Raw genomic sequence first — 25,713 nt, 5'->3', positions numbered from 1 at the left:
AAACTGAATATGTACCCAACAAAATTATGAATTGAATTTATAAAACAGATTTATTACAATTTTCAAAGAAAATATCCCTCCCCCCACCTTTGGTACTGGGAATCGAACTCAGGACAGTGCGCTTGCAAAGCAGGCACTTATGCTACTGAGCTAAAGCCTCAGCCCAACATTGACACTTTTTACATGTCAGTTTAGTGAGTCTTTTATTCAACAAATCCTTTGATAAGAGATTTGTGATAATTCATTGATTTCTTTTCTAGACATATCTTTGTAAGCTGATAGTACTTTTAGATAAACACAAGAATGCTGGCTTTTTGGACTCGCTGTTGAATCCATGGGTTTACTCTTGCTGGAAGGAGGAAAGTGATCTTATTTTTGTGGAAACATTGCTGTAGAATCTACTTGCTTTTGTTGGAACGATTGTGTTAATGTTTTCTGTTACTCAGCTAAAATTGCTGAATTACTGTAATTTTTGTGTACCTTTTATCTTCTTAGCGCCACTGAAACCAGGCTGATCTTTACTTTTTTCTCTTATTTTCCCTTATTAGTCTCTGGTGTATTTTTTTCCTAAGGATGTTTTAACACAAATGCCGTTCGTTACAGTTTCTCATCTGTAGTTGTGAGTGCAAGTGATCCACTAAGGCACAGATGGCTAAGACCTTTTTGTCTGTGTCTTCCATCTTTGGATGAATTGCTCACAAGATTTAGCCCTGTAGGAATGCTCTTTCTATGTGTGTATGTGTGTGTGTGTGTGTGTGTGTGTGTGTGTGAATATGTGAGATACGTGATGCTGAGGATCAGCCTGAGCCCAGAATGCTCAATAAATTCATATTCACTACTTGATTATGTCCCTTATCCCAGCTTTCCCCAAGTCCTTTAATGGAATCTTCAGAAGTTTCATATACTGGCCATTTTGCAAGTCATTTTGGTGGAATGTTTAGGTCCTTAGGGTAAGCCAGGAATATAGCTCAGTGGTAAAGCACCTGCCTAGGTTCAGGGTAAGATTTTCTTTTAAAGATAAAAGCTGGATTTGGTGGCACATGCCTATAATTCCAGCTCCTGGGAGGCTGATATATAGCAGGATTGTTCAAGCCCAGTCTGGGCAATTTAGGGATTTAGCAAAACCCTGTCTTCAAAGAAGAAAAAAATATGTGGGTGTGGGTGTAGGTGTGTCAGGGGGTAAAGATACAGTTCAGTGTGAAGGCCCTGAGTTTAGTTTCCAGTTAAAGATTCAGAGAAGCAAAAAGTCTAGGGACAAAACTTTAATTTTACTTTTATGAGGATAGGGTGAGGTGTGTGTAGATAGGGAATTGGTTGACAGAGTAGGGTTGTTTTAGAGTGACAAGAGGTCAGAGAGGTGACCATGACCATTAGTGATAAATTATAGTGACTAAAGATAAAAAAAAGAATGAAATGAAACAATTTTGTCAAACATCAGTCTCTTAATTGGGCAAAGATATGTGGCATACTATCATTTTTGGATTCCATAATAGTAAACTATATTACCTTCATTAAATATTCTTTACATAGATTTTTGTTTGTCTGCCTTTGTCTCTTTTTTTGTTGTTGTTGTAGAAGTGGGGATTTTACTAGGTCTGGTGGCACATGTGTGTAATTCTAACACTCAAGAGGCTGAGGCAGGAGGATCACTGAGTTTGAGGTTAGCCTGGGCTGTATGATGAGTTCAAAGACTGCCTGAATTACATACAAGCACTGCCTCAGAAACCAAGAAACCTCCACAAAAAACAAAACAATAAACAGTGGTGATTTCTAGGCTTTCATATTTACACTTGTCTTTAGAAATGTTTAGGTGGCAGTGGTGCTTGAACCCAGAGCCTTCTCACTGAACTGTATCCCCTGCCTTTTTATTTTTTATTTTTTCTTGGTACCAGAGATTGAATTCGTGACCTCATGCATGCCAGGCAGGCCCTTATGCCGCTGAGCTAAATCCCCAGCTCATGCCTTTTTATTTTTAAATTATTTTTAATTTTAATTTTTTTGAGTATGAAATGAGATTCAAACTTGTGATCCTCCTGCCTCATCAGCCTTCCAGTGTGCTGAGATTACAGGTGTGCACCATCATGCCTGGCTTCAAAATTTATATTTGTAAGCCAGGCATGGTAGCACATGTGTGTAATTTCAAAATTATTGGGAGGCTGAAGCATGAGATTCTAAATTCAAAGCTACCCTGGTAAACTTTGCAAAACCTTGTTTCAAAAAAAGGCGGGGGGAGTAGCTCATTGCTAAGGTACTAGGTTCAATCCCTTGTACTACCAAAGCAAACAAACAGCGCCAGCGTCCTCAACTTTATTAGACCTTTGGACCCTTGGATGTACACATTTTAATTCTGTGTAACAAGATGGGAATGTGTATAAAATGCTTTCTGCGTATCAAAGTGATAGTTTGGAAGACTAGCTGCTCTTTTTCTTGGAAAGCGCCATTTTTACTTAAAAGGGGCTGACAAGCTATGATTATTCAAATTTAGGCATTTGGCAGACATTTGCTCAAATCAAGAAAGTGAGCCTGTCATTTCAAGGAAAACAGTTGACCATATTTGTTGGCAATGAAGACTTGAGCTTTCAAGCAAAAATTACAAATTTTGGAAACTTGTGTCTGTTACTGAAAGTGTAACAACTTTGCAGTATTTAAATACTTTTTTGATAAAATTAATGGGCTAAAAAATAGTTTTTTTGAAGTATGTCAATCCATATGAAAATTATGAAAGTTTGCATGATTTGGTGGACCAGCATTTACAAGAGGAGATTGATGGTTAAAGACCCTTTGGAAGGGCTGAGGATTTAGCTCAGTGGCATAAGCGCCTGCCCTGCAGGTGCCAGGTCCTGTGTTTGATCTCTGGCACCAATAATAAACAGACAAACAAAGACCCTTTGGAAGTGCACAGACCAATGAATATTAATATAGCAAGAAAGTTTATTGATACAGTTTCAGCTTATAGGTTGCTACTAATCTACAAAACTACCACTATTTGCTGAAGCAGAGTGGTTGTCTTCAGGAATTAGTTTGAAATTGTAGGTTGAAGCTGGGTGGGGAGGCTGAGGCAGGAGGATCATTGCGAGTTCAAGACCAGCTTCGGCTACAAAGTGAGCTCAAGGCAGCCTGAACTGCATAGAGACCCTGTCTTAAAAAGACAAAAAGAAAAGAAATTGTAGATTGAATTAGCTACTTTTTCATGGATGAGTTTTGGTATAGGAACAAAGCATGAAATCCACAGTTATCTCAAGGCTTTTCAAATATTCTTCGCTTTTCTAGCTGAGATCAGATTTTCTTCATACACTTTAACCAAAAGAACATGTTGGAGCATAGTGAATGCAGAAGCAGATGTTGAAACTCTAGCTGTCTTCTATTTAGATAGATACTATAGAAGTTAGCAAAATGTAGAAACACTATCATTTACTGAGTTTTGAGAGAAAAGTTTTAAAGAGTATATAACATATTATTATGTAATAGTTTTGGTATTACTTATTAAGTAAATGATGAAAACAGTAACACTTCCTGGTTTTTAATTTCTAATATCTTAAGTATCAGTAGCTATAACATAAGTTAAGTATGTCAGGAGACAGACGCTCAAGAATAGTGTCACGGTGTTCTTTCTTTGACCTTTGTTTCTCCCTTTTCTGTTCCTAGCTTAAACACATTATCTGACAACCAGGTAAATACTTACTTTTTTACTCTGCATTCTCAATGCCACGTTCTCTTGTTTCATAGCACCGGTTTATTTAGGATTTCCCCTCCCCCACGGGAGATGGAACCCAGAACTTTCACGCTGAGCAGTACCCCCTGGCCCTTTTTTACTTCTTAATTTTGACACAGTATTTTTGGTGAGTTGTGCACTCTGGGCTTTGAATATTTGATTCTTCTAGCTCAGCCTTCTAGAGCACTGGGATTATAGGTTTGTGCCTTTGTGCCCAGCTGAGGACTACATTATTCTTCACGCTATTCTCAGGTGACTAATGTCTCTTGTCATTTTCCCCCCTTCATTCCCACTGCTGTCAACCCAGTTAGGGTCTTTATCATTGTATTCCTGAATTACTTGAATAATTCAAATATTGATTTGAATGGAGAATTACTTCAGTACTCAAGTTTTTGTCTAACTTTTCTTGACTAGAACTAAAGAATTGACTTGATTTTAGGTGATTTTTTTTTTTTTATATTTTTGAGTTTTTTTTTTTTTTTTGTCTTTTTCATTTTTATCGGTACCAGGGTTCGAACTCATGACTGCCTGCTCAGCCCCCAGGGGGCTGTTGTTTTGAAACAGTTTCATTGTGCAGTTGAGGCTGGAGCTGTACTCACTTTTTAGCGCAGGCTGGCCTCATTCATGGGCAGTCCTCCTGCCTTAGTCTCTTGGGTGTTGGGGTTACAGGTGTGTGCCACCATGCCTAGCTTGATTTTAATAAAATTACACCTAAGAATGTACAGATATAAACTTCTTATGAATAAACCAAAGCAAATTTACAAATGACATATGGATCATTGAATTAGCTACCGATGTATTTTTTGGCATTGGGAATAGAACTCATGACCTCATGCTTGCCAGGCAGGTGCTTATGCTGCTGAGCTAAAACCCCAGCCCTATATTTTTTTAATTTTTAAAATTTATTTTTTATTTTAGTTTTTTGAGACAGAGTCTTGCAATGCAGTTCAGGTTGGCTTGAAGCTCACTGGGTAGCCCAGGCTGACCTTGAATTCATGGCAATCTCTCTGCCTCAGCCCCCTAAGTGGTAGGATTGCAGGTGTGTGTCACCACACCCGCTAGCTACACAGATTTAATGATACTATTTTGCTAAAAGTGAATTGGCAGTGTTAGCACTTACAATAGCATGATATAGCCTCAGGACTGGTTCTTCAGTTTCTGTAATTTGGTTTAATATTAACACAGAATGGATGTTTGCATAAATATATTTTATTAGATGGTATTAACTTTTAGTCCTTTTATTTGTTCTGGATTGTCAGACCTAGAAAGGAGAGCAGGGCCAGCTGAAGAATTCCACATCTCCTGTGAGCCACTTTTTTATGGACTCTTTACTAGAGAGTCTTTCACTGCCTGTTTTACTGCTGGACTTCGTAGTGTGCGTTTGCTGGGCAATGAGATCGTGGAACTCAGTTGCATTTGACAGGGTGCTAGGGCACTCAGGGCCTCAGTGCAGGCTCCTGTTGCCTTGCTTGCCTGCTTTACCTTATTTACCTGGTTTTTCTTTCCATAGCATATATTTTGCTGTTTCCATTCAGATAGATTTTACTGAGTTGCTGGGTCACAGATTTTTGTCTGTTCTGTTTGTTAATAAATCTGTAGCATGTAGTAGGTAGTATTTGTTGAACAAATGAATGTAGATAAACATTTCCCAATTCAACTCCATCTCATGTTTTTTTTCTGTGTTGTGTGTTATGCGTACAGGGGTGGCAGGCAGGGGAAGGTCTTTTTGGCAAGGTCTCTGGAAGGTTTTTGAGGCAAGGTCTCTATGTAGTACAGTCTGGCCTTGAATTCATGGTGATCTTTCTGCCTCAGCCTCCCAAGTACTGGGATTATAGACATGTGCCACCACACCTGGCCTCTGAGATCAGCTTTTTCAGATTCTATTTACGAGTAAGATAGTAAGATATATGGGTGTATATCTATATCTGCCATATTGGGTGTATATCTATCTATATCTGCCATATTGGGTGTATATCTATCTATATCTGCCATATTTCTTCTCTTTGCTTGTTTTGTTTTGTTTTGTTTTGTTTTGAGACAGGGTCTCATGTGGTCCACACTGGCCTCGAACTCACTGTGTAGCTTAGGCTGGCTTTGAATTCATTGGGAGTCCCCTGCCTCAACCTCCTGAGTGCTAGGATTATAGGAGTATGCCACCAGGTCTGGCTCTTTTTCCACTTCAGACATGTTACTGGTCCTGAATTGGGTATAATTCTTTTGTTTTATTCATTACATGTGCAATCAGTGGCACAAATAATTTCCTATATTTCTGTTGATGTAGTTTAAGAATTCATCATTAGTTTATGATTTTTTTGCTTTACTCACTGAAGTTGTTGGGTTTGCAGTGTATACTACTGTGTCAAGCTCATTTAAATATTTTGATTTAAATTAATGTCTTTTTTCCTTTTTTATTGGTACTGGGGATCGAACTCAGGACCACACACTTGCAAGTCAGGCGCTTATGCCGCTGAGCTAAATCCCTAGCCCCTAAATTAATGTCTTTGATAGCAAAAATACAGAAATCATACATAGTAATGGGGTACCACGTGATGTTCAAATCGAGTTAAACATTATTTTTAGGCATTTATCGTTTCTTTATGGTGAAAACATTGAAAATTCTCCCTTCTAGCTTTCAGGAATACATGAAATGTCATTCTCTGTAGTCACCATACTGTGTCAGTGGTACACCAAGACTTCCTCCTCCTAATTACAATTTAGTATTCATTGGTTAACCTCTGCCTCTCCTTTCAGCGCTCCTCTCCCAGGTCTCTGGTGACCATCATTCTGATGTGAACTTCTACCAGATCCGCTGGTTTTTGTTTTTGTTTTTTGAGGCAAGGTCTCTATGTAATACAGTCTGGCCTTGAATTCATGGTGATCTTTCTGCCTCAGCCTCCCAAATACTGGGATTATAGACATGCACCACCACACCTGGCCTCTGAGATCAGCTTTTTCAGATTCTACTTACGAGTAAGATAGCAAGATACAGTACTTGTTTTTCTAAGTAAGGTACAGTACTTGTTTTTCCTGACTTACTTCACTCAGCATAAGGATCTCAGTTTTCACTCATGTTATTTCAAGTGGCAGGATTTCTTCATCTTTATGGCTGAATAGTATTCCACAATATTTATTTGCCACACTTTTTTTTTAAATCTACTTACAAGTTGATGGACAGGTAATTTTCATTTGTTGGCTATTGTGCATAGTCCTGCAGTGAACATGGGTGTGCTGATGTTTCTTCAACAGGGATTTCATTTCTTTTGGGTGTATATCTATCTATATCTGTATTTGTTATCCAAGTTGTGGAATTGCCAGATCATGTAGTAATTCTGGCTTTAAAAGCACATTTATTTTTTGATACAGAATCTCACTTTGTAGATCAGGCTGGCCTATGAACTCATTAATGTAGCCCAGATTGGTCTTAAACTCATGTTAAGAGAGTATCCTGCTTCAGCCTCCCCAGTGTTGGGATTACAGGCATGTGCCACCTCGCTCAGCTTGTATGTCTTTTAAGAAATGTTTATTTGGTTATTGACTGTTTTTAGTTAATTTAATTACTTGAACCTAGGGCCTTTGCATTAATCTATACTTTTATCCCTCCCACCCTTCCTCTCTCCCTTTCTTCTTCCCTTATCTCCTTACCTCTTCCACTCCCCTCCCCCTCCCCCTCCCCTCCCCTCCCCTCCCCTCCCCTCCCCTCCCCTCCCCTCCCCTCCCCTTTCTTCTCTCTATCTTTCTGAGACAAAGTTCTTGCTAAATTGCTGAGTTGCCCAGGCTGGGTCCAAACTTTTGATCCTTCTGCCTCAGTTTGAGAATGCTGGGATTACAGACATGTGCCACCATTCCTGGCTCAGTTTCTCTTTTGCTACTGGGTTTTTGGGGTTCTTTATATGTTTTGGATATTAACTTTGTCAGATATATATCTTGCAGATATTTTTGCCCCTTCTTGAGATTGTCTTTTCACTGTAATCCTTGCCTATTCTAGAACATCCGTGCCTCCACTTTTTTTTGTTTTTGTACCAAGATTGAATCCAGTACTCATGCTTACTGAGCAGGAGCTTGTGCCGCTGAGCTACACCTGGAGCCGCCTCCACCATTTTTGCACCCGGAGCCTTCACACTGAGCTACAACTCCAGCCCACTTCTTATTTTTATTGTCTTTTAAATTTAATTTTCTCTATTTCTGTTTCTGTTGTCTTGAGACAAGCTCTCACTGAGTTGCCCAGGCTGACTGGAGCTGGGCAGCCCTGTCGTGACAGCTTGGGGCACTGGGTTCTGTGTGTGCTTCTGTGCCTGACTCCCTTATGTTTCTCACAGTAGTCTCGTAGATGAGGGCCTGAATTTTAAGTATTTAATACTCCATTTTGAGTTGGTTTCTGTAACTTGTAACTTGGGGAGAGAGAGGTCTAATTTCATTCTTCTGCATGTGCATTTCCAATTTTCCCAACACCATTTATTAAGGAGACTTGGCCTTTCTCCAGTGTTTGTGTGTGTTCTTAGCACCTTTGTTAAAAATTAGTTGATTGTAAGTGCATGAGTTTACTTCCTGGCTGTGTGTTCTGTTCCATTTGATGTCAGGCAGTGTAATGCCTCCTGCTTTGGTTTTGTTGTTGTTGTTGTTGAAGATTGTTTTGAGTATTTGAGTGGGTTTTTTTTTTTTTTTTGTGTGTGTGTGATTCCATACAAATTTTAGGATTAGTTTTCTAATTCTGGGATTATCGTTGGTGTTTCCTTAGAAATTGCATCAAGAGGGCTGGGGATTTAGCTCAGTGGCATAAGCACCTGCGTTGCAACCAGGCAGTTGTGAGTTTGATCCCCGGTACCGATAAAAGGAAAAAAAAAAAAAAAAAAAAAAAAAAGTAAAGCTAATTTCTTAACCCTTAAAAAAAAAAAAAAAAGAAATTGCATCAAGAGGTGGTGGATATGGTGACACACATCTCAGCACTCAGGAGGCGGAGGAAAGATTGAGACAAGTTTAAGAACCACATAGAAAAACAAAAAGAACCACATAGACCCTCAAAACAAAACAAGAAAAAATTGCATTGAATTTGTGGATCACATTGTATAGTGTAGACTTTTAAACAGTTGTTACAATCCATAAACGTGGAATGTTTTTCCTTTTTTGTGTGTGTATCCTCTTCAATTTCTTTTCTTTTCTTTTCTTTTTTTTTTTTTTTTTTTTGTGCTGGGAATTGAAATCAGGACCTTGTGCTTGCCAGGCAGGCACTTGTACCACGGAACTATATTGGCGGCACTCTGTGATGTTTTGTATAACTTTCTCTGACATTGATAAACCTAGCTTATATTGTCTCCTATTTACGTGTTTAATTTTACTATATACATGCAGAGCATTTCACAAATAGAAGAACCCTCCTTGTGAGAAACAAATTTACCAATATGAGGTGTGATCAAAATATAGTGATTTTTAAAAAGTTTATATTTTAAAAAAGTTTTATTGTAGGAAAAGACATTTTCTTTAACTCTCCTCAAAGTACTCCTCCTTTATTTACTGTTTTTGCCACTTTCTGAAGCAATTCTGAGAGGGCTCTTGTCAGTATCTTTACAAAGTATGATAAAAAAAAATTATGGTGAATATTGCTGCCAAGTTCTGTCCTGCAGTAAAAACATGACAATGTGTTCTTATCTACCTATTCACAAAGTCTGACACCTGGTGACCTCTAGGTCTTCCCCAAAGTTGGAATGCCCGTGAAAGATACAACACTGAGGCACCCTGGCAGTACGACTAAAGATTCTCACAAAAGAGGCCTTCCAGAGCAGCCCTGGAAAGTGAATGCACGGAATGCACTTTTTTGAAACAAGGGAGAGTATTCTGGGGTGGGGTGGGGTGGGTAATGGCAATGTGTATTTGAGTATAATAAAATTTTTTTTTTAGAATTTAACTGTGTCTTGTCACACCTTGTAGAATGGGACTGTGGTGTTTTATGTAAAGTTCTTTTTGTCTTTAGCCTTCCTGAATTCAAACACTTTTTCCAAGGTTATATAGGTTATCTCTCCCCCCTTTTCCATGAGGTTATCTCACAGCAGTGTAATACAGTTGGATTCATTATGTGGTCTGTATTCTGTCCTGAGTATACTGTGCTCTAACATCGAGTTATTGTCTGACATAATCTTTTCAATATCAGGATCCATCTCATCTGTCATTTATTGGTTGATAGCCACTACTTAACATAGTGCTTATAGTGCTTGTTGTCTGCTGGGTACCTTCTGTGTACTCTATATCAGTTTACTCATGATGACTCTGAGGTAGGTAACTTAATTAAATTAACCTGTTTTTACTGACAAGCAGGCACCAAGATACTAAATTACCTTACCAGGTTTACACACAACTTGTAAGTGGGGGAACAGGGACATGAACCCAGGTAGGCTTTGAATGTGTGCTTTTGCTCTATGTGGAAGACTGCAAGATCTATTTCTTTTTCTTTTTTTGGAGGGGGTGTTGAGATAGGGTCTTGTTATGTGGTTGAGGCTGGCCTTGAACTCATGGCCATCCTCTTTCCTCAGTCTCTTGGGTGCAAGGATTACAGCCATCATGCCAGCAGTGTAGGGTAGACAGCAGTGATGGCGAACGTTTTAGAGCTTTCAGGGATAACAAACAGCCTCCCGTGGCACATGTGTTGTCTGTTCGCTGACACTGAGTAGACTCCCGTGTCAGCTTGCAGTGTGTTTGGAATGGAGGGTGCAGCTGCCCCCTTTTTGCCCCATGTCCACAGCAGGTGCTGTGAATCATGACAGTACTTCCTGTGAGTATAAGCAGAAGGTTTGGACTCAGAATCCTTACACATGAAACACTCACAACAGGTAAAAGAGATGGAGTGCTTGCCACCGCTGACTATCTTTGTGCTGTTCTGATTTTCATGTCCAGTGCATGCCCTGTATATCTGCTTCTCTCACATTCTTCTTGGTGTCTTCCTTTCGCAGGTTGCACATTTTCTACAGGGAAGCTCAGGCATAACGTCTGGTACTCTTAAGTAATGAATTTTTTTTATCAATTACTAATAGTTTAACATTCAAATATGTTCTGTTGTGTTGTTTTCCTTGTTCTTATCTATAAAGTCTTACTAACTTTTCAGTATGTTAAGGCAATGGATTTTAACTGAAAAAAATAAATTTTGAAATGATACTAACAGATACCATTGAAGCACTTAATCATAAAAATACTACTGAAGATGGTTTTTAAAAATAGGCACTTTTATGGTAGTTGTATTGTGAAGTAAATTTTTTTCAGGGAAGAACATTGAGAATATTGTGGTCATGTTATAGTACTTAAAGTTTTGTTGGGTTTGGAATTGGCCTCAGCCTGCTGTTCAGTTGAGTCATAGTGCGGTTTTAGTTAAGTAGCACATACAGTTTATTTTGTTCTCTTCAAACACATGGAAACAAACATTACTGGGTGCCAAGAAACAGGTGACTGTTGCCTTGATTTAGCAAATCTTTTCGGAGGAACTTTTAAAGAAACTCATTAAGGCTGTGATAGTGCCTAGAGGACTCTTTTCCTTAATTGTGTTTTAGGCTTTTCTGTCATTGACAGCTCAGTAGGGAGGCCTATTGCAAGAAGAGTAGGTTTGCATCTGATGGAAAAGAATTCCAAATCCTTGGGCTTGTATGACCGGGGTATCAGAGAGTCAAGGAAAGGTGGGTTTTGGCTGTATCATAGGGGCTTCCATAAACCTGCGACGTTGGAGGAAACTCCTTCCCTATCGGAGAGCAGAGCACTGCTGTGTAGCTAGCTGCCCTTCCTGATGATGAGAAGCCATCTGATATGAATTGAGATGTTGTATATGCAACTTCAGAACTAAGTGTGTATGTCACATACATTCTGTAGTAGCAGGAAGCCTAATCCAAAGTAGATCTCTTTTTTCTTTGTTGACAGGGTGTTGCTGTGTTGTTCAGGATGGCCTTGAACTCACTATGTGACCCAGGCAGACCTCAAACTCGTAGGGATCCTCCTGTCTCTGATTTCTGAGTGCTGTGATTACAGATCTGTGCCATCATACCTGGCTCTAATCCAAACTGTTACGGGGGGGGGTAGGGGACCCCAAAAAACAAAAGCAAGATTTCTTGGCTCGCCTAACTGTGTGGCTTTGGAATTGATACATAAGGTTTCCTTGACTTGGGGCTCACATACTGTGAGTAGTGTCCATTTTGTGAACTCAGGTTTTGTTATTTCTGTTGTTGGCGCTGTTCTTTGCAGGCTCCTCTTTCATGGTTGATTTCTAGGAAGTCCTTGGGCAACATTTATTGAGATTCAGATCTAAGTGCAGAAAAGTGAGCATTCTTGTCCTAGCACTGTAGGGGCCTTGTGAGATCGTCACAGTAACTGTGAATGATTCTTGTATCCAAACCAGTGCTGATCTCTGTGCCTAGAGTACCTTTGTCTGGCAGGATCACAGCAGCTGGCGCCACCATTCTTCACGTCCTTGGTAGTTCTTGGAGAGTTTGTGCAAAACCAGGACAATGCTGCTGGTGACAGAAGGTGATGTCTCTTCCAGTGGGCCAGAGTAAGGTGACAAAGGGCATGGTGTTCAGGTACTTTTGAATTAGGTTTGACTCAGAAAACAAACTCTGCACAATGAAATTTCCCTAAACTTTACTAAACCTATACAGATGTAATTCTGTAAGGTGTTACATCTTATTAAGGGTTTGATGGTCTCTGCCATACTTTGGCTTGGCTTTTGATTGAAAGAATAACTGTTGCTTGACTTTATTGTACACAATGATTTGTTGTGAATAAGCGAAGGTATTTTCATAGTCTGGATGAAAATAATACTAGACTGATGTTACCTATGAATCAAAATGTTTTTTGAACAAAAAATTATAAATTAAATATATTCGCAATTTCCCCATTCCCCAGAGCAAATCATTTTAATGAAGTTTCCTTCCACTAACATGCATATTCAGAGCTGTACTTTAATACTTACTAGGCTGTGCTCTTGTGGAAAGATCACTGATTTGAGTCTTTGTTGGGGAAGGAGGCAAAGAGGAAGGCTTCTTATACTAGGTGTGAAGCATGGTGTGTCCTCATGCGTGTTTGAGGTGATTTCTGGTGTTTGGAGAAGTACTTTAAGACTTCACCCGCTTGCTTAATAAAAAGGAATGTCAGAAACACTGGGTTTTATGGTGGTAGCAGCTGAATTATAGGACCTAACTAACAGTCCCTGCTGCTCTTCTCTTTCTGGGAGTTTCTTGGTGATAGGGTACATTGCCCTCATGTTACTGGCTCCAGCGAGTGTGTAGTACAGCTAAACCTTTTAGATGATGTGCTAAGAAGATACGAGGTACTGGTGCATGTGAATGTATCTGTTTTTTCTTTTTATCTTTTGTGTGTTTTTAAGTCTGCTATTTAACTGGGCACACACAGCTAGGCCCTGGGATTTTACAAATGAATTAAAATGGTTGTTGCTATTGAAGAATTTGTAGTAGGGATAAAGTTGGAGTGGAAGACACGAAAATAGGATTTGAATGTGTTGTTAATGCTGTGATACGCTGAGTAGAAGTTTGCTGTATGTAAGTTATCCTTCTAATTTGGTGTCCTAAATTTTAGCATTCATGGGTCTGTTTATACTTATACTTAACAAAGATAATCAGAACATTTTCAGATTTTGTCTTGAGATACTGTGTTAGAAATATTGTTACTAAATGGTGGAAGCATGGTGGGTATTCATTAAATACTTTACCTACGGAAATAGCTGTAAAGGTTGAGTTCAATTGTCACCTTTGCTACCATCCTTCTGCACTTCTGCACTTCCTAATTCTTTTTTCTCTCCCCATAGTCCTTTTGTGTATGTATCTCATTAGTAGTATTTCCTTCTTGTCCTCAGATAGAATGTAAGCTCTATAAAAGCAAGATTTGTTTATCTTTGTGTATTCATTTTATTTAACTTTGTATACTCACTGGCTGGCTCATAATGTTGATTACATACTTAAGACAAAAACCAAGTTATTTTTTGCACCTTTAGCTCTGAATAAATCACCACTTACTTTCTTTGCCTTTGGTTGGTGACTGGAGTATTCTGTAGCCAGGTACCCGCTGAACTCAGTACTTTTCTCTTTTTAAGTTCTCCTCTGATAGTTTTCTCTGGGTTTAATGTTTTTATATAAACAGTTAAGTGAAGCTATACTCAGTTACTGAAGCAAGAAGTCTCCTTACTCATTTTCCATATTTAAATTATTTGGCAGGAAAATCTAAGTAACTTTTTTTTTTTTTGGTATCAGGGATCAAACTTACAACTGCACACTTGGAAGGCAGGTGCTTACGTTGCTGAGCTAAATCCCTGGCCTCCTAAGTAACTTTTGAAAATATTCGCCACTTTTGTTTCCTGGGCTATTAATATATACTTGTAATAAATATACTGTTATTAGATAGTATTCTAATTGGTTGAAATTAATGCTCTTATTAACATAAGAAAGTGATAAATATGCTCCATTGCCAAGTAATGATCAAGAGGTTGTCATTAATGTGTGTGTATGTGTGTATATGTGTGTATATAGATATATAGTTTGTTTTACGGGGGGGGGGGGTGGGTCAAACCCAGGGGCTTTTCACTGAGCCTGAATCCCAAGCTCTGATTAAGACAGGGCTCACTAAATTACCCACATTGGGCTTGAATTTGTGATCCTCCTGCCTCAGCCTCTCAGAATGCTGGAATTACAGGTGTGTGTTCTGACATCTGGCAGGGCATTTCTAAGCTTGATTACTGCTATCATAGAGCAGGAATCTGACATTAAATATGATGGTTTTAGAAGAAAGCATAAGATACAAATTCTTGCATTTCCATTTGAAGGGGGCATAGGGAATTAATTGCATATATATATTTTTTGTCTTTTTCCTTTTTATCGGTACCGGGGATCGAACTCATGACTGCCTGCTTGCAAGGCAGGCGCTTATGCCACTGAGCTAAATCCCCAGCTCCAAATTGCTTATATTTTAAAGCATAGCTATCTTTCAGTGAATTGCCTTCATTGCACAGCACTCATTTTCTGTATGAATTTAGAGTTAGTAACTTTTTGTGAATTCACTTTACTTTCCATTACCAGTGTGGTATAAAACTACTATCCTCCCTTGTTGAGATACCACCTTGCTGTGCCATGTAACCTAGCCACGTAACCTGTTTTACTGTTCTCACTACCCCTGTGTTCCTAGATTGCTCTCTGCTTGGTCTTTTCAAAATGTAAATCACCCCACCTACCCTTCTCTTTGAAACACTGTGGCTTCTTATAGCTCTTAAGGTAAATTAAAAATCGTTAGTGTGGCATATAAAGCTTTGCACAGTTTGGCAGATAAGTGTCCTAATCTTTTGAAGATACAGTATGATTTTAATACTTGTAGAAGGAAATGTTTTAGAAAAGAGCACTTGTTTAAACTTGAGGTGGGGACCCTGTAATACGCATTAGACATCTGGCCAATTGTAGGCTGTCCCATATTTAAACATAATTGGTTCTCAGTGCCTGCAACTAAAGATAAGGCAGAAGAATTTACTTTGCATTTGTTGTATTCTTCTTTTCTCTTGCTAGCAGAAACCCCTCATGTGAATAAAAGTGGCAAAAGAAGCAGAAATAGACTTTGTCACAGTGCTTTAGGAGAGAAGCATGGTAAAATTTGTATTGGAGAGTTCTTTAATTTCTGTACTTATTATATATCCTACTGTATGTTTGTTACTTTCAGTGCTGGATGTAAATTTTTACTTTTTCAATTTTCACTTGTACTTTTTCAATTATAGTGGTCCTTCAGGATGGGGAGATTGACTGTAGTAAGCCCTCTTGCATACCCAAGTCCATGGGTGTTCAAATCCCATATACAGTATAGAATAACAAAATATTTGCCTATTTTGTTGCACATCCTTTCTATACTTGTAGTCATGCCTAGATTACTTACAATACCTATTACAATGGAAGTGTATGTAAATAGTTGTTACATTGTATTGTTTCCGGATAGTGACCCAGAGAGTCTATACCTGTGCAGCACAGCAGCCACTATTGTGGACCCAACTAATTGGGATAAAACTGAGACTCAAAGCCAACAGTCCTCAAATCTGAGGATCTGAGAAGTGGCTGGAGGCCACACTAGGGCCTGCTAGCTAGTGCATCATTTGGTTTTTGAGGATTCATGCAACAAATTCAAGTTTTGCTCTGTGGAACTTTCTGGAGTCTTTCTCTGAATCTTTTTGATCCAAGGTTGGTTGAGGTTGTGAATTCAGAGCCTAAAAATGTGAAACCTGAGGGTATAGGGTGTCAGCTGTGTATATTCAGTCTTGCCTTGCTTCTATAACAACTATTTAAAACTTACGAACCTTTTCTACATTTTTCTCTTTCATAAGTGTGGATGTCAAAGAGAAAACTAGTTTTGGTGTAATATACTGAATTCTTGTGAATTCTTGTGAATTCTTCTGAGATCATGTTTCTTCTGTACGATGGCTGCTGTTTAAGGATGCAGAATTTTTATAAATTAAAAACACAAATGAAATTAAAATGTTTTGAGAATTTAACCATAGAAAGAAAATGAGCAGCTTTTTGTGAATATGAACAATGTAAAAATGTGGTCTTTGTTGATTGTAACTTTGATGGGACTTAAGAGACAGGTGATCATATTCAGTATGGTTAGATTAGTGATTTTAATGTGAAACCATTGCTTTTAGAATAATCATGGGCCAGACGGGGAAGAAATCTGAGAAGGGACCAGTTTGTTGGCGGAAGCGTGTAAAATCAGAGTACATGCGACTGAGGCAGCTCAAGAGGTTCAGACGAGCTGATGAAGTAAAGGTATAATTTTATCTTTTGTAAAAATGCATATACAGTTAAGGATATCCCCTCTCCCCAAATTAAATAAATTTTAACTTGAAACAGTACATTTTCAGCTAAAGTCATATTTATAGTAAGATCAATAGGGCTTAAAGCTGAAGTCCTTTATCTGTCTTAATTAATGTTGCATTAGGCACATTAATGATAATGGAAAGATTTTAATCTTAACAGTTACTCAGCTTGTTTGGAAATCCGTCTGTTTTCAGTCCGTCTTTATACTGTATGTGTGGACTCAGGACCCAACTACAAAGTAATATGTTTCATGATTTTATGCTTCTAAAGTTATCATGATGATTTTTTAATATACAAAGTTAAGAAAAGGTGGAAAAATTTGTTCCCCTCTCACAATAAAATGATACTGGTGTTTTTGTTTTATTTGAATTGGGAAACTGTAGTCTACTATAAAATAAAATTTCGATGCATTTGAGGCATTCTTCCTGGTACTTTTGAAGGATCACTGGATTTTAATCTATTTTAGAGCTGTTATGTATTTTCTAACAATGAATACTTTTCCTTCCCTTCTTTTACAGAGTATGTTTAGTTCTAATCGTCAAAAAATTTTGGAAAGAACAGAAATCTTAAACCAAGAATGGAAACAGCGAAGGATACAGCCCGTGCACATCATGACTTCTGTGAGCTCATTGCGCGGGACTAGGGAGGTTGGTTAACATGTGTTGTAGTAATTATCAGCACATTTTGGTTTTTGCTTATTGGAATGTTGGTTGGTTATCGAAGTCACTGACCTCAGGATGTCTCTGTTTTTATTTGTTTGTTTTTAATAATGCAGCTGTCAATGGCTGCCTCAGGCTGTACTACTACTGATGCCTTTTAGCAGTTCTAGGTGTTTAGAATGTACAGTATTTTTTACCAGATACATTCCTAGATTTTTAAAGACTGTTGACTTAAACAAATCACTGTAAATCAAGTACTCTTTAATGTCCATATCAGATCACTATTCAGAGCAAGGCTTTTGACTCAACAGTTGTCTTCTTCATTCCTTAATAAGAGTTAGTAATGTGGTAAGAAATGTTTCTTTTTATGTGCATGGACTAAGAAAATATTTTATTATATATTTTGTTCAAAGGCTAAGCCTTTTTATAGGAGTTTTTTGTTGTTGATGTTTGCTTGTTTTTGCTTTCTGGGAATGGAACTCAGGACCTCGCGTTTGCCAGGCAGATGCTGTATCCCCTGCTCACTTATAGGAGTTTTTAAATTCAATGTTGAGAGATTGGAATTTTCTTTCCTGTAACATTTTCTGATCAAGGCAGTTCTTTAATCACTCCGTTTCCTATTTTTAAGAAACACAGTACTCTGTGGTAGACTGTATGCCAATAAAGCACACCGGCCAGAAGAATGAGAAGAAGATGGCAGAACCTGAAGCCATCAGCAGGGTTTTGGGTTGGACATTAATGTTTATTGCTGTGTTAGATAGGACTACGAAGTATAGGAAGATTCAGCAGAAGCTAAAGCAAAGCAAGAGGACAGCGATTTGGAATTAAGGACAGATGGTGTAGTAGATTGTTTTCTGAGTATCTAAATATGGGAGACAGCTAAATAATACAGTGATTTTCAGTGAGTATGGCTGCTTTTTAAAATATAACATTAGTGTAATAAGCCACAGTTTGCAGTTGTATAAGGCTTGTGAAGATGATGTGGGCTCCAGGGACTTATCTACAAAGCCATGTCAACTATATGTGTTATGCTGACAAAAGTGATGATGTGCTGATCTTGTTGGTGACACATGGCTTGGCTATTTGTACCTTTTGTCAGGTGGTCACTCTTAAGCCTGAATTAAAGTTGTGTAAATACATGGTTATGCTGATAACCTTCTCCATTTTCTGGTACAAGTCAGGCCCTAGGTATTGGAGGTACATGGCTTTTTTCAGAGTGGATAAGGTTGAGACTTTCAAGTAATTCTTTTGACAGCTGGATTTTTTTTTTTTTTTTTTTTTTTGGTACTGGAAGTTGAACTCAGAACCTCATGCTTGCCAGACAGGTGCTATGCCACTGAGCTGTATCCAGCTCTCCAGTAATTCTTTTGAAAATTTTGTTTGGAGATTTTAAGGTGACCATGTTTTGTTCTTGGTTTTTTGAGACAGGGTCTTGCTGTGTAGTTCATGCTGGCCTTGAACTCACTGTGGCGCACAGGCTGGCCTCAAACTTGCAGTGATTCTCCTGCTTCAACCTCCTGAGTGCTAGATTTACAAGTGTGCTTTACCACATTTAGAGTAGACTATCATTTTAGTAAAACAAACTTGTTTTCTGATTTTATTACTTCCACAGTTCCTCACTAAGATTGAGAGATAATATTCACAAACATTGAAAAAGAGGGAAAAAGGAGGATAGTAATCCTTAGTCTTAGGAATTCAGTTTTTATTGCATAGAACTCTGTCCTAATCAAGGTCATTATAGTTTTTTGAACCAGTCACTAGCTGGATTTGCTTCAAATGAGTCATGTTTTATTCCCTACTTCCCTTTAAAATCATTATTAATGACTTTGGCTATGGGAGTTTTTTTGCAGTTAGTGATAAGCTTTTTGGTGTTATCACAATAAATCAGGGCAGAAAAGGACTAGTGATCATGTAGTCTAATCTTCTAACTTCATAGAAGAATGTATGGTCTTTTATTTTTAACTTGGCTTCAGGGATATATATATATATATATATATATATAGTTTTAAAAGTTTTTACTATAAAGTAAGTCAAGCTAGAAAGAAAATAAAATAGAGCCTGTTTACAGAGACTTTCCTAGTAGTAGACTCGGCAGAATTTTCAGACTGCATCGTTCTTCCAAACGTGGAAAGTCTATAGCATTCACCATTTGAAATATCGTTATAGCATTAATTAGTTGCTCATTTTTATAAGCGAGTTATCGTAAGATCTGATATGTTTTATATCCTCTGCAGCATGACTAATTTTCCCTTCTTCACTCATGTCTTACATTTCTTTCTGTAGTTGTAGGAGTAGTTTCATTGAATTTTGAAGTGATTTTCTCTTAGGTTATTTTTGTGAAGAATGCCTGGCAAGCCAGGCACCGTGGTGATGCCTATAATCTCATTTGTTTGGGAGGGTGAGGCAGGAGGATCACAACTTCAAGGCTAATTTCTACCCCGTCTCAAAAAAGAAAGGGCTGGGTGATGACTCAGTTCTGGAGTACTAGCCTAGCATGTGTGCCTTGGAGCCCTGGGTCCAAGGGCAAAACATACAAACTAACAAAAAACAAACAAATAAAAAACACAAATGAAAGACAAGCCTAATGAAGTGGTTGCCATGGTGACTTGAGGGCCTTTAGGAGCTCTGCATTGGCTCAGAGGCCATGTCTAGAGTGTGTTATTGTCAAGATACTCTGGGGTAGCTGTGTTTTGTGACTAAGTTGAGATAAGTAGTAGCATGCATGACATTCATTGTAATGAGATTTTTGTCCTTTTTGTTCTTAATACTTTTGAATTCCTGAAGAAACTATGTTTTATATTTATTTCTTCTGCTCTTCTGATAGTTTTTTTAGGGAGCATCCAGTTAAAATGTCATTAAGCAGTATGTGGAGCCAAGGGGTGTGTACCTGCCATGTGTGGCTGTTTATTGGTGACTGTTACTTTCTCTTACCAACTGGTAAAAGCTAAGTTTTATGGATCTTCATATTAGCAGTTTTATTCTTCAGCTTATCTCTTTTTCCTGGTTTTAATAAAGAAACTGGTGTAGAAATTATCCTTGAAGTTTCTTAGTGTATTGTTTTGTACATTTGTCTGCAATACACTTCCATCATTAACTTTTTGTGGGGAGTAGTAGGGAAGATTGGGCCCAGGGTCTTGTGCCTGCTAAGTAGGTACTCTACTACTAAGCTATATCTCCAGCCTTTTAAAACAATGTTATTTTGAGACAGGGTCTCATTAAATAGTTTACAATGACCTGGAACTTGGGAACCTCCTGATGCAGCCTCTTGAGTAGCTGGAATTATGCCCCAACTCCTTTTTTTGTATTTAATATTACAGTTTTCCCTACTACGAAAGAAAGACTGGTTCAGCTAAGGCCTATCTTTTGGGGAAAAGGTATAGTTAGAATTTAATAAAAACATCTTCTGAGTGTGTATTTCTAGATTCCTAGGGAATGTAATATGCACATTACACACTGGACATGGTGGTATACGCCTATAATCTCAGCATTTGGGAAGCCGAGGCAGGAGGATTACTGCTAGTTCGAGGCCAGCCTGGGCTACCTCAGGGTGAACTCAAAGCCACCCTGAACTACAAGTGAGAACCTCTCACAAAACAAAATAAAATGTAAGATCTAAAAAGACCAACAAAAAAAAAAAAGATCTGTTCCTTACATTTTTGTGTATATTTAAACATCGGGCTTCTTTAGAATGTCTGACTCAGGAATCAGCATCAGATGGATATATATATAGGCTCACATTTATGAAGAATTTATAAACTAGGAATTTTTAATATGGAAATTTGCTGTTTTAATATTTGAAGTGATTGTAAGTTCATTGCTCATCACTTAATATTTGAAAGTGATTCTTTTTGAAAGGTCTATCACATTAATAGAATGTGTAAGTTCTTTGCTATATTGAGCAACTTGGACTTACTCTTTGTTGAAGGAAAACTGGTTTATGTATACACTGATTGCATTATTTATTAATTTGTTAGTGTATTTGTCTTAGTTAATTGTGAATAGAAATTTAGCTACTACTTACAAAGAAAACATATCCTGAAGAACATGTTTAAAGTTTATTTATTTATTTGTTAGTTAGTTTATTTATTTAGAGCCTCACTCAAATGCATAGCCTTGCCCCCGTAATTGCTCTGCTGCGGAGCACATCCCAGCTCTGAGGTGCATGCCTTTTCAGATAGCAGCAACTCTCTTTGCTTGATGCACTTCAGGGTTAAGAGCCTTTTGAGCAAATAGGGTAGGTAGGCTGGGCATTTTTTTTCATGTCTTTGAAATGAACGGCTGACTTTCCCAAGTGTCTGCTGTACTTTCAGTCTGAACGGGGCTGTCAGTTTTTTGTGCCTCCACTAACTCCAAACTCTGTGGCTTTTTGCCTCTGCAAATCACTTTGTTAGTGTTAGCGGGAGTGTGGGGGCTGAGATCAGGTCCGATAGTTCTTCCCACTTCTAGAGCTTTGATTGCTGCAGCTTTTGCCTGCTTCTTGCATGAATTTTTTTAGACCTACAACTTTTGTCATTAATTTAGCTTGGTAATTGAATTGACTTAAGTTCATTGGCTCTGACTTAAGTTCAGGATTTGGTTTTATCTCTTTTCATGGCTTTATGGCAGAATATTGCCTTGGTAACATTTTGAGAGAGCTGGCGGATTTTGAAAGCTATCCTAACAACTGAAGAGACAGCTTTATATTCCCATACATGGTACCTTTTGGGTTAGTTGAAACTCAAAGTCTTATCTTTCATTCTCCAATTAAGATGACATTGATTATTATAGAGATAAGAAATAATCTAGAGAAACAGAAAACAGAAGATAAAAGCCCTTGTAGTTCACCCTTTTTATTGTTTCAGATTTCTTAATATGCTAACATGTTAATTTTACATATATATAATATTTTAAAAATTACAACTAGATAAAAGATGTCCTGCCACTCAAGGATATCACTTTAAAACCTCTGTTCAGATCTTCATTCTTTTTAAAAACACTGGGAAGATAGCTTAGTGGTAGAGTGCTTGCCTAGCATGGGTAAGGCCCTAGTTCAATCCACTGTATTGCAAAAAGCCAAATCAGACATACCCCCATAGTGATGATGCTATGGGTATGCTGTAATTTATTGCCCTATTCTTAATCGATGGGTATTTAGGTTATTTTATAGTTTCACAATTAGTGTTTTAGTGAACGTTTTCATTTATATCTTTGCATCTTTTGAATAATTCTGTAGGAAAAGTTCCTGGTGAAGGAATTATTAGATTAAACAATATGTGTGCTTAAAATCGTATTGTATTACCAATGTCCCCTCAAAAAAATTTAAGTTATGCCATCAGCATCTATTTATGGAAGTGTATTCACTTTTATTATCAACACAAAATATTACCAATCGTTTTAATCTTTGTCACTCTGATGAAAAATTCTTAGTTCTGGGTTTTCTTTAGTTTAGTCCAATTGGGTAGCAATTGTTTATATTTCTGTTGTGGATTGGTTATTAAGCTATTGGGTCCTTTAAAGTCATGTTGGTCTCCACTTAAATGATTTATAAGGTGCTTTTTTGAAATACTAGTTTTATTGGTAGTGTCTTACAGAGTTTTTCATTTTGATATTCTGGTATATTTGACTGTTTAGATCTTCCTTTGGCATAGAGGGATATAATATCATCTATTTAGCTGTCCAGTTGTTTTACTTCTTTATTGATTAATTAATGAACAATTGAGGGCGGCTGCAAATCTGGAAAAATCAGCAGGAACAGTCCACCTGCCTGAGAACCTTCCACACAAGACCTGCATGTGGCTCTTGGACCACAGGGGTGACAGTCTTGCGTGTTCACTTGTAGCAAGTGTTGCCTTTGCTGCCCTCTCTCCCTCCCTTCCTTCCTTCTTTCCTTGCTTCCTTCCTTCTTTCCTTTGGTACTGGGAATTGAACTCAGGACATTGTGCTTGCCAGGCAGTTACTGTGCCACACTGAGCTATGTCCCCAGCCCTCCTTTTTCATTTAAGCAAGACTTTAAAACAATATTGAGGCAATAGCCTATGAACACCATGAACTTCTGAAGTAATACTGTGTTCCATTTCTTAGTTTTCGTTTATTTCTTTTTTGCCTAGTGACATCAGTTTTTACTTTGTGTATTCAGGGCCATTGTTGAATCACTTACTTGAGGAGTTGGCATGTTTTGGGTGAATGTGGCTAAGTTTCCTGATTCATGTGCCTTTTGTGAGTGTTTTGTAGTTGTACCAGCTTATATCCTATGACAGTTGCTGTGTTTGTGATCTCTAACATTTTAGCAGAACTGGAGTTTTTGGGCCGGAGATTTAGCTCAGTGGCTTAACCACTTGCCTGGCATCAAACAAAAACCAAAACAAAACACTGAAGTTTTTAGCAGAAGTACAGATGATGAAGAGATGATTTGCTCTCAGCAGCACCCTGTCAGCCCTTGACTGCCTGGAGTTTTAACCTAGGGTTCTCTGGGTTTGTGTATTTATGATCTGTTTCACTAAGGGTCAGATAGATGTCAAGGCCTGCTGTTCTGACTTGGTAATCCACATGCTCTGTATTCTGTGTGAGATGCTGTCTCTCTAGGAAGAAGTGTAAGTGCTGATACTTATGAGATAAAAGTGAACTAGGAAGCAGATCACCTTAAATCACAGGGTATAAGTCTCCTCCAGTCTGTAGTGGCTCATATTAAATACTTAACAAAAACTGAAATAATTTATAATCTGTGATGAATCAATCTTCTGCTTAATGGCAACATCCTTAATTTCTTTGATTAAATACATCTGTATAAGATCTTAACGATTTTTCTTTTTTATTGTTCCTCTCCTGTCTGAGATACATACTGTTTTTCAAGAATATCTCCTTCAGTTACCTTCTCGTCTTTTGGTTTCTAAATCTGGTTGTGAACTCACTTCTAGCTTATTTAGCCAAACCTAATAGTTATGTCATTCCCACTTTCACCTGAAATTTAAATTACGTACACTGCCACTTCACTGCAGGAGTTAGCTAAAAACTCCTGAAGCTGTAAATCCTGAAGAATATGAGGTAGTTGGAGAAACCTTCGGCCCTTCTGTAGAGCTGATGGCGGCCGATGCTGTCTCCTGACCTTTTCTGTCCTGGGGGACAACTGCACCTCCCTCAGGTGCTTGAGTGGAAATGCTGAAGGGTATCAGGCAAGTCAGCAGCTCTCGTGTCTCCAGCATGACCAGCCAGAACCCAAGGATAATTTTTTACTTGGCTGTCAGAAGTTGGGCTTAATCATACTGTGTTAAAGACTATTCATGTCAGGATGGCTGTGGCTATTATCCTCGGGGAAGTCCTTCCCTGAAATGAGGAATTATGTCCACCTGGCAGGGTAGTGCAAATTTTAAAGAAATTAACTTTGGTAAAGTCTAGCACAGTGCGTGGCACGTAGTAGGTGTGTTAATTTCTTTCCCTTCCCTGCAGGCCATTCACCTGCTCTTCCCTCTACGGTTTTTCGTAACACAGTTTTTACTTGGAACCAGCCTTCTGCCAAGAGTCTCAGTTTGGTTGTGTACTTCTCCAACTACTATTTTTGGCTTGACTTCCCTCTCCAGCTCCCAGTGGTCCAGCCATACAGTCGCCTATTGTACCAGCTGGTTGATGTAAGTCTATCCATCCTCAGAGGAACTTGGTTACTTAACAGTAGGCTGCGTTTCTCTGAAAATGTAGCATCCTTGATAACTAGATTTTCCCTTTCTTGACCATTGTTGCTGAATCATTTGTACTAATTTCCTTGTGTGGTCCTCAAGTTGGGATAGAATTAGAGAATTTAATTTGCTGGTACAGGCCTCCTGGTGACTTCTGAGTCCAGGACAGTTGGCTCTGATTGGGTAAAATGCTATCGAGGCCCAGGAGGTAAATTTTTTACACTACTCTCAGTGATATGAGACTTAAATTACATAAACTGTCAAGGATGATACATTTTCAAAGAAAATGAAAGTTACTGGTAAGTAACTGGGATTTTTGAGTAATTTTCCTGTAAGTCAATATATAAGAATTCCCAAACTTGTTTGACCAGCAAGTGCTGCTGTATTTATGTCTGATCTCATAAATGAGAGGGGTGTGTTAGCAGTGTGGTTGACAAAGTGTGAGGGGCTGACCACAGTTTCCACACAGCTGCCTTCTGAGCTTCGCACAAGTCGAAGCTGAAGTCCCCGCCGGGGTGAATTGGCAAATGTAGCCTATTGATTCCAGGAACATTTTTTGAGTGCCTACTTTTTTTCTGAGACACTGTGCTACAGGGTGTTATTTCAAGACAGGTGAAGCCACCCTTGGCCACAGCCGGTCTTGTCCTCAGGGAGTTTCTTTTCTGTCCCTTGGTAATTGTTGGACTGGAGCTGAATGGATGGGATCCTGCAGGTGCCAGAGGCCTGGGGTTGGAAGTAGTGTTCCGTGCCATTGCCTGGGCCTCTTTGCTGTCTCTGCCTCTCGAGTTCTTTCTGCTGATAGTCCCACTGGCTTCATTTGGGGTGCCCAGAGCTGTTCTGTACAGAGCTGTTTGTCAGAACAAACACAA

General features: G+C 38.5%; 1 protein-coding gene across 8 annotated transcripts in view; it reads left to right on the top strand.

Annotated features, from left to right (window-relative positions):
- Ezh2 (enhancer of zeste 2 polycomb repressive complex 2 subunit) overlaps positions 1 to 25,713 on the top strand; it is a 67,529-nt gene that overhangs the window by 10,266 nt on the left and 31,550 nt on the right. For 4 of the 8 annotated variants that reach the window (XM_063250672.1, XM_063250669.1, XM_063250673.1 and 1 more), the window contains exons 2-3: positions 16,365 to 16,488; positions 17,058 to 17,186. In XM_063250672.1, coding sequence (XP_063106742.1) covers positions 16,372 to 16,488; positions 17,058 to 17,186 — 246 coding nt within the window. In that variant the 5' untranslated portion in view covers positions 16,365 to 16,371. Of the gene's footprint in view, positions 1 to 16,360; positions 16,489 to 17,052; positions 17,187 to 24,620; positions 24,800 to 25,713 lie in introns of those variants that run through there. The other 4 variants (XM_063250671.1, XM_063250670.1, XM_063250675.1 and 1 more) reach the window with 3 other exon arrangements.

Source organism: Cavia porcellus, unplaced genomic scaffold, assembly GCF_034190915.1.
Source record: "Cavia porcellus strain 051 isolate PalLab524CR breed Dunkin Hartley unplaced genomic scaffold, mCavPor4.1 scaffold_6, whole genome shotgun sequence".
NCBI lineage: Eukaryota > Metazoa > Chordata > Mammalia > Rodentia > Caviidae > Cavia > Cavia porcellus.
The sequence above is the reverse complement of the archived record's forward strand: the minus strand, read 5'-3'. Positions and strand labels throughout refer to the sequence as shown.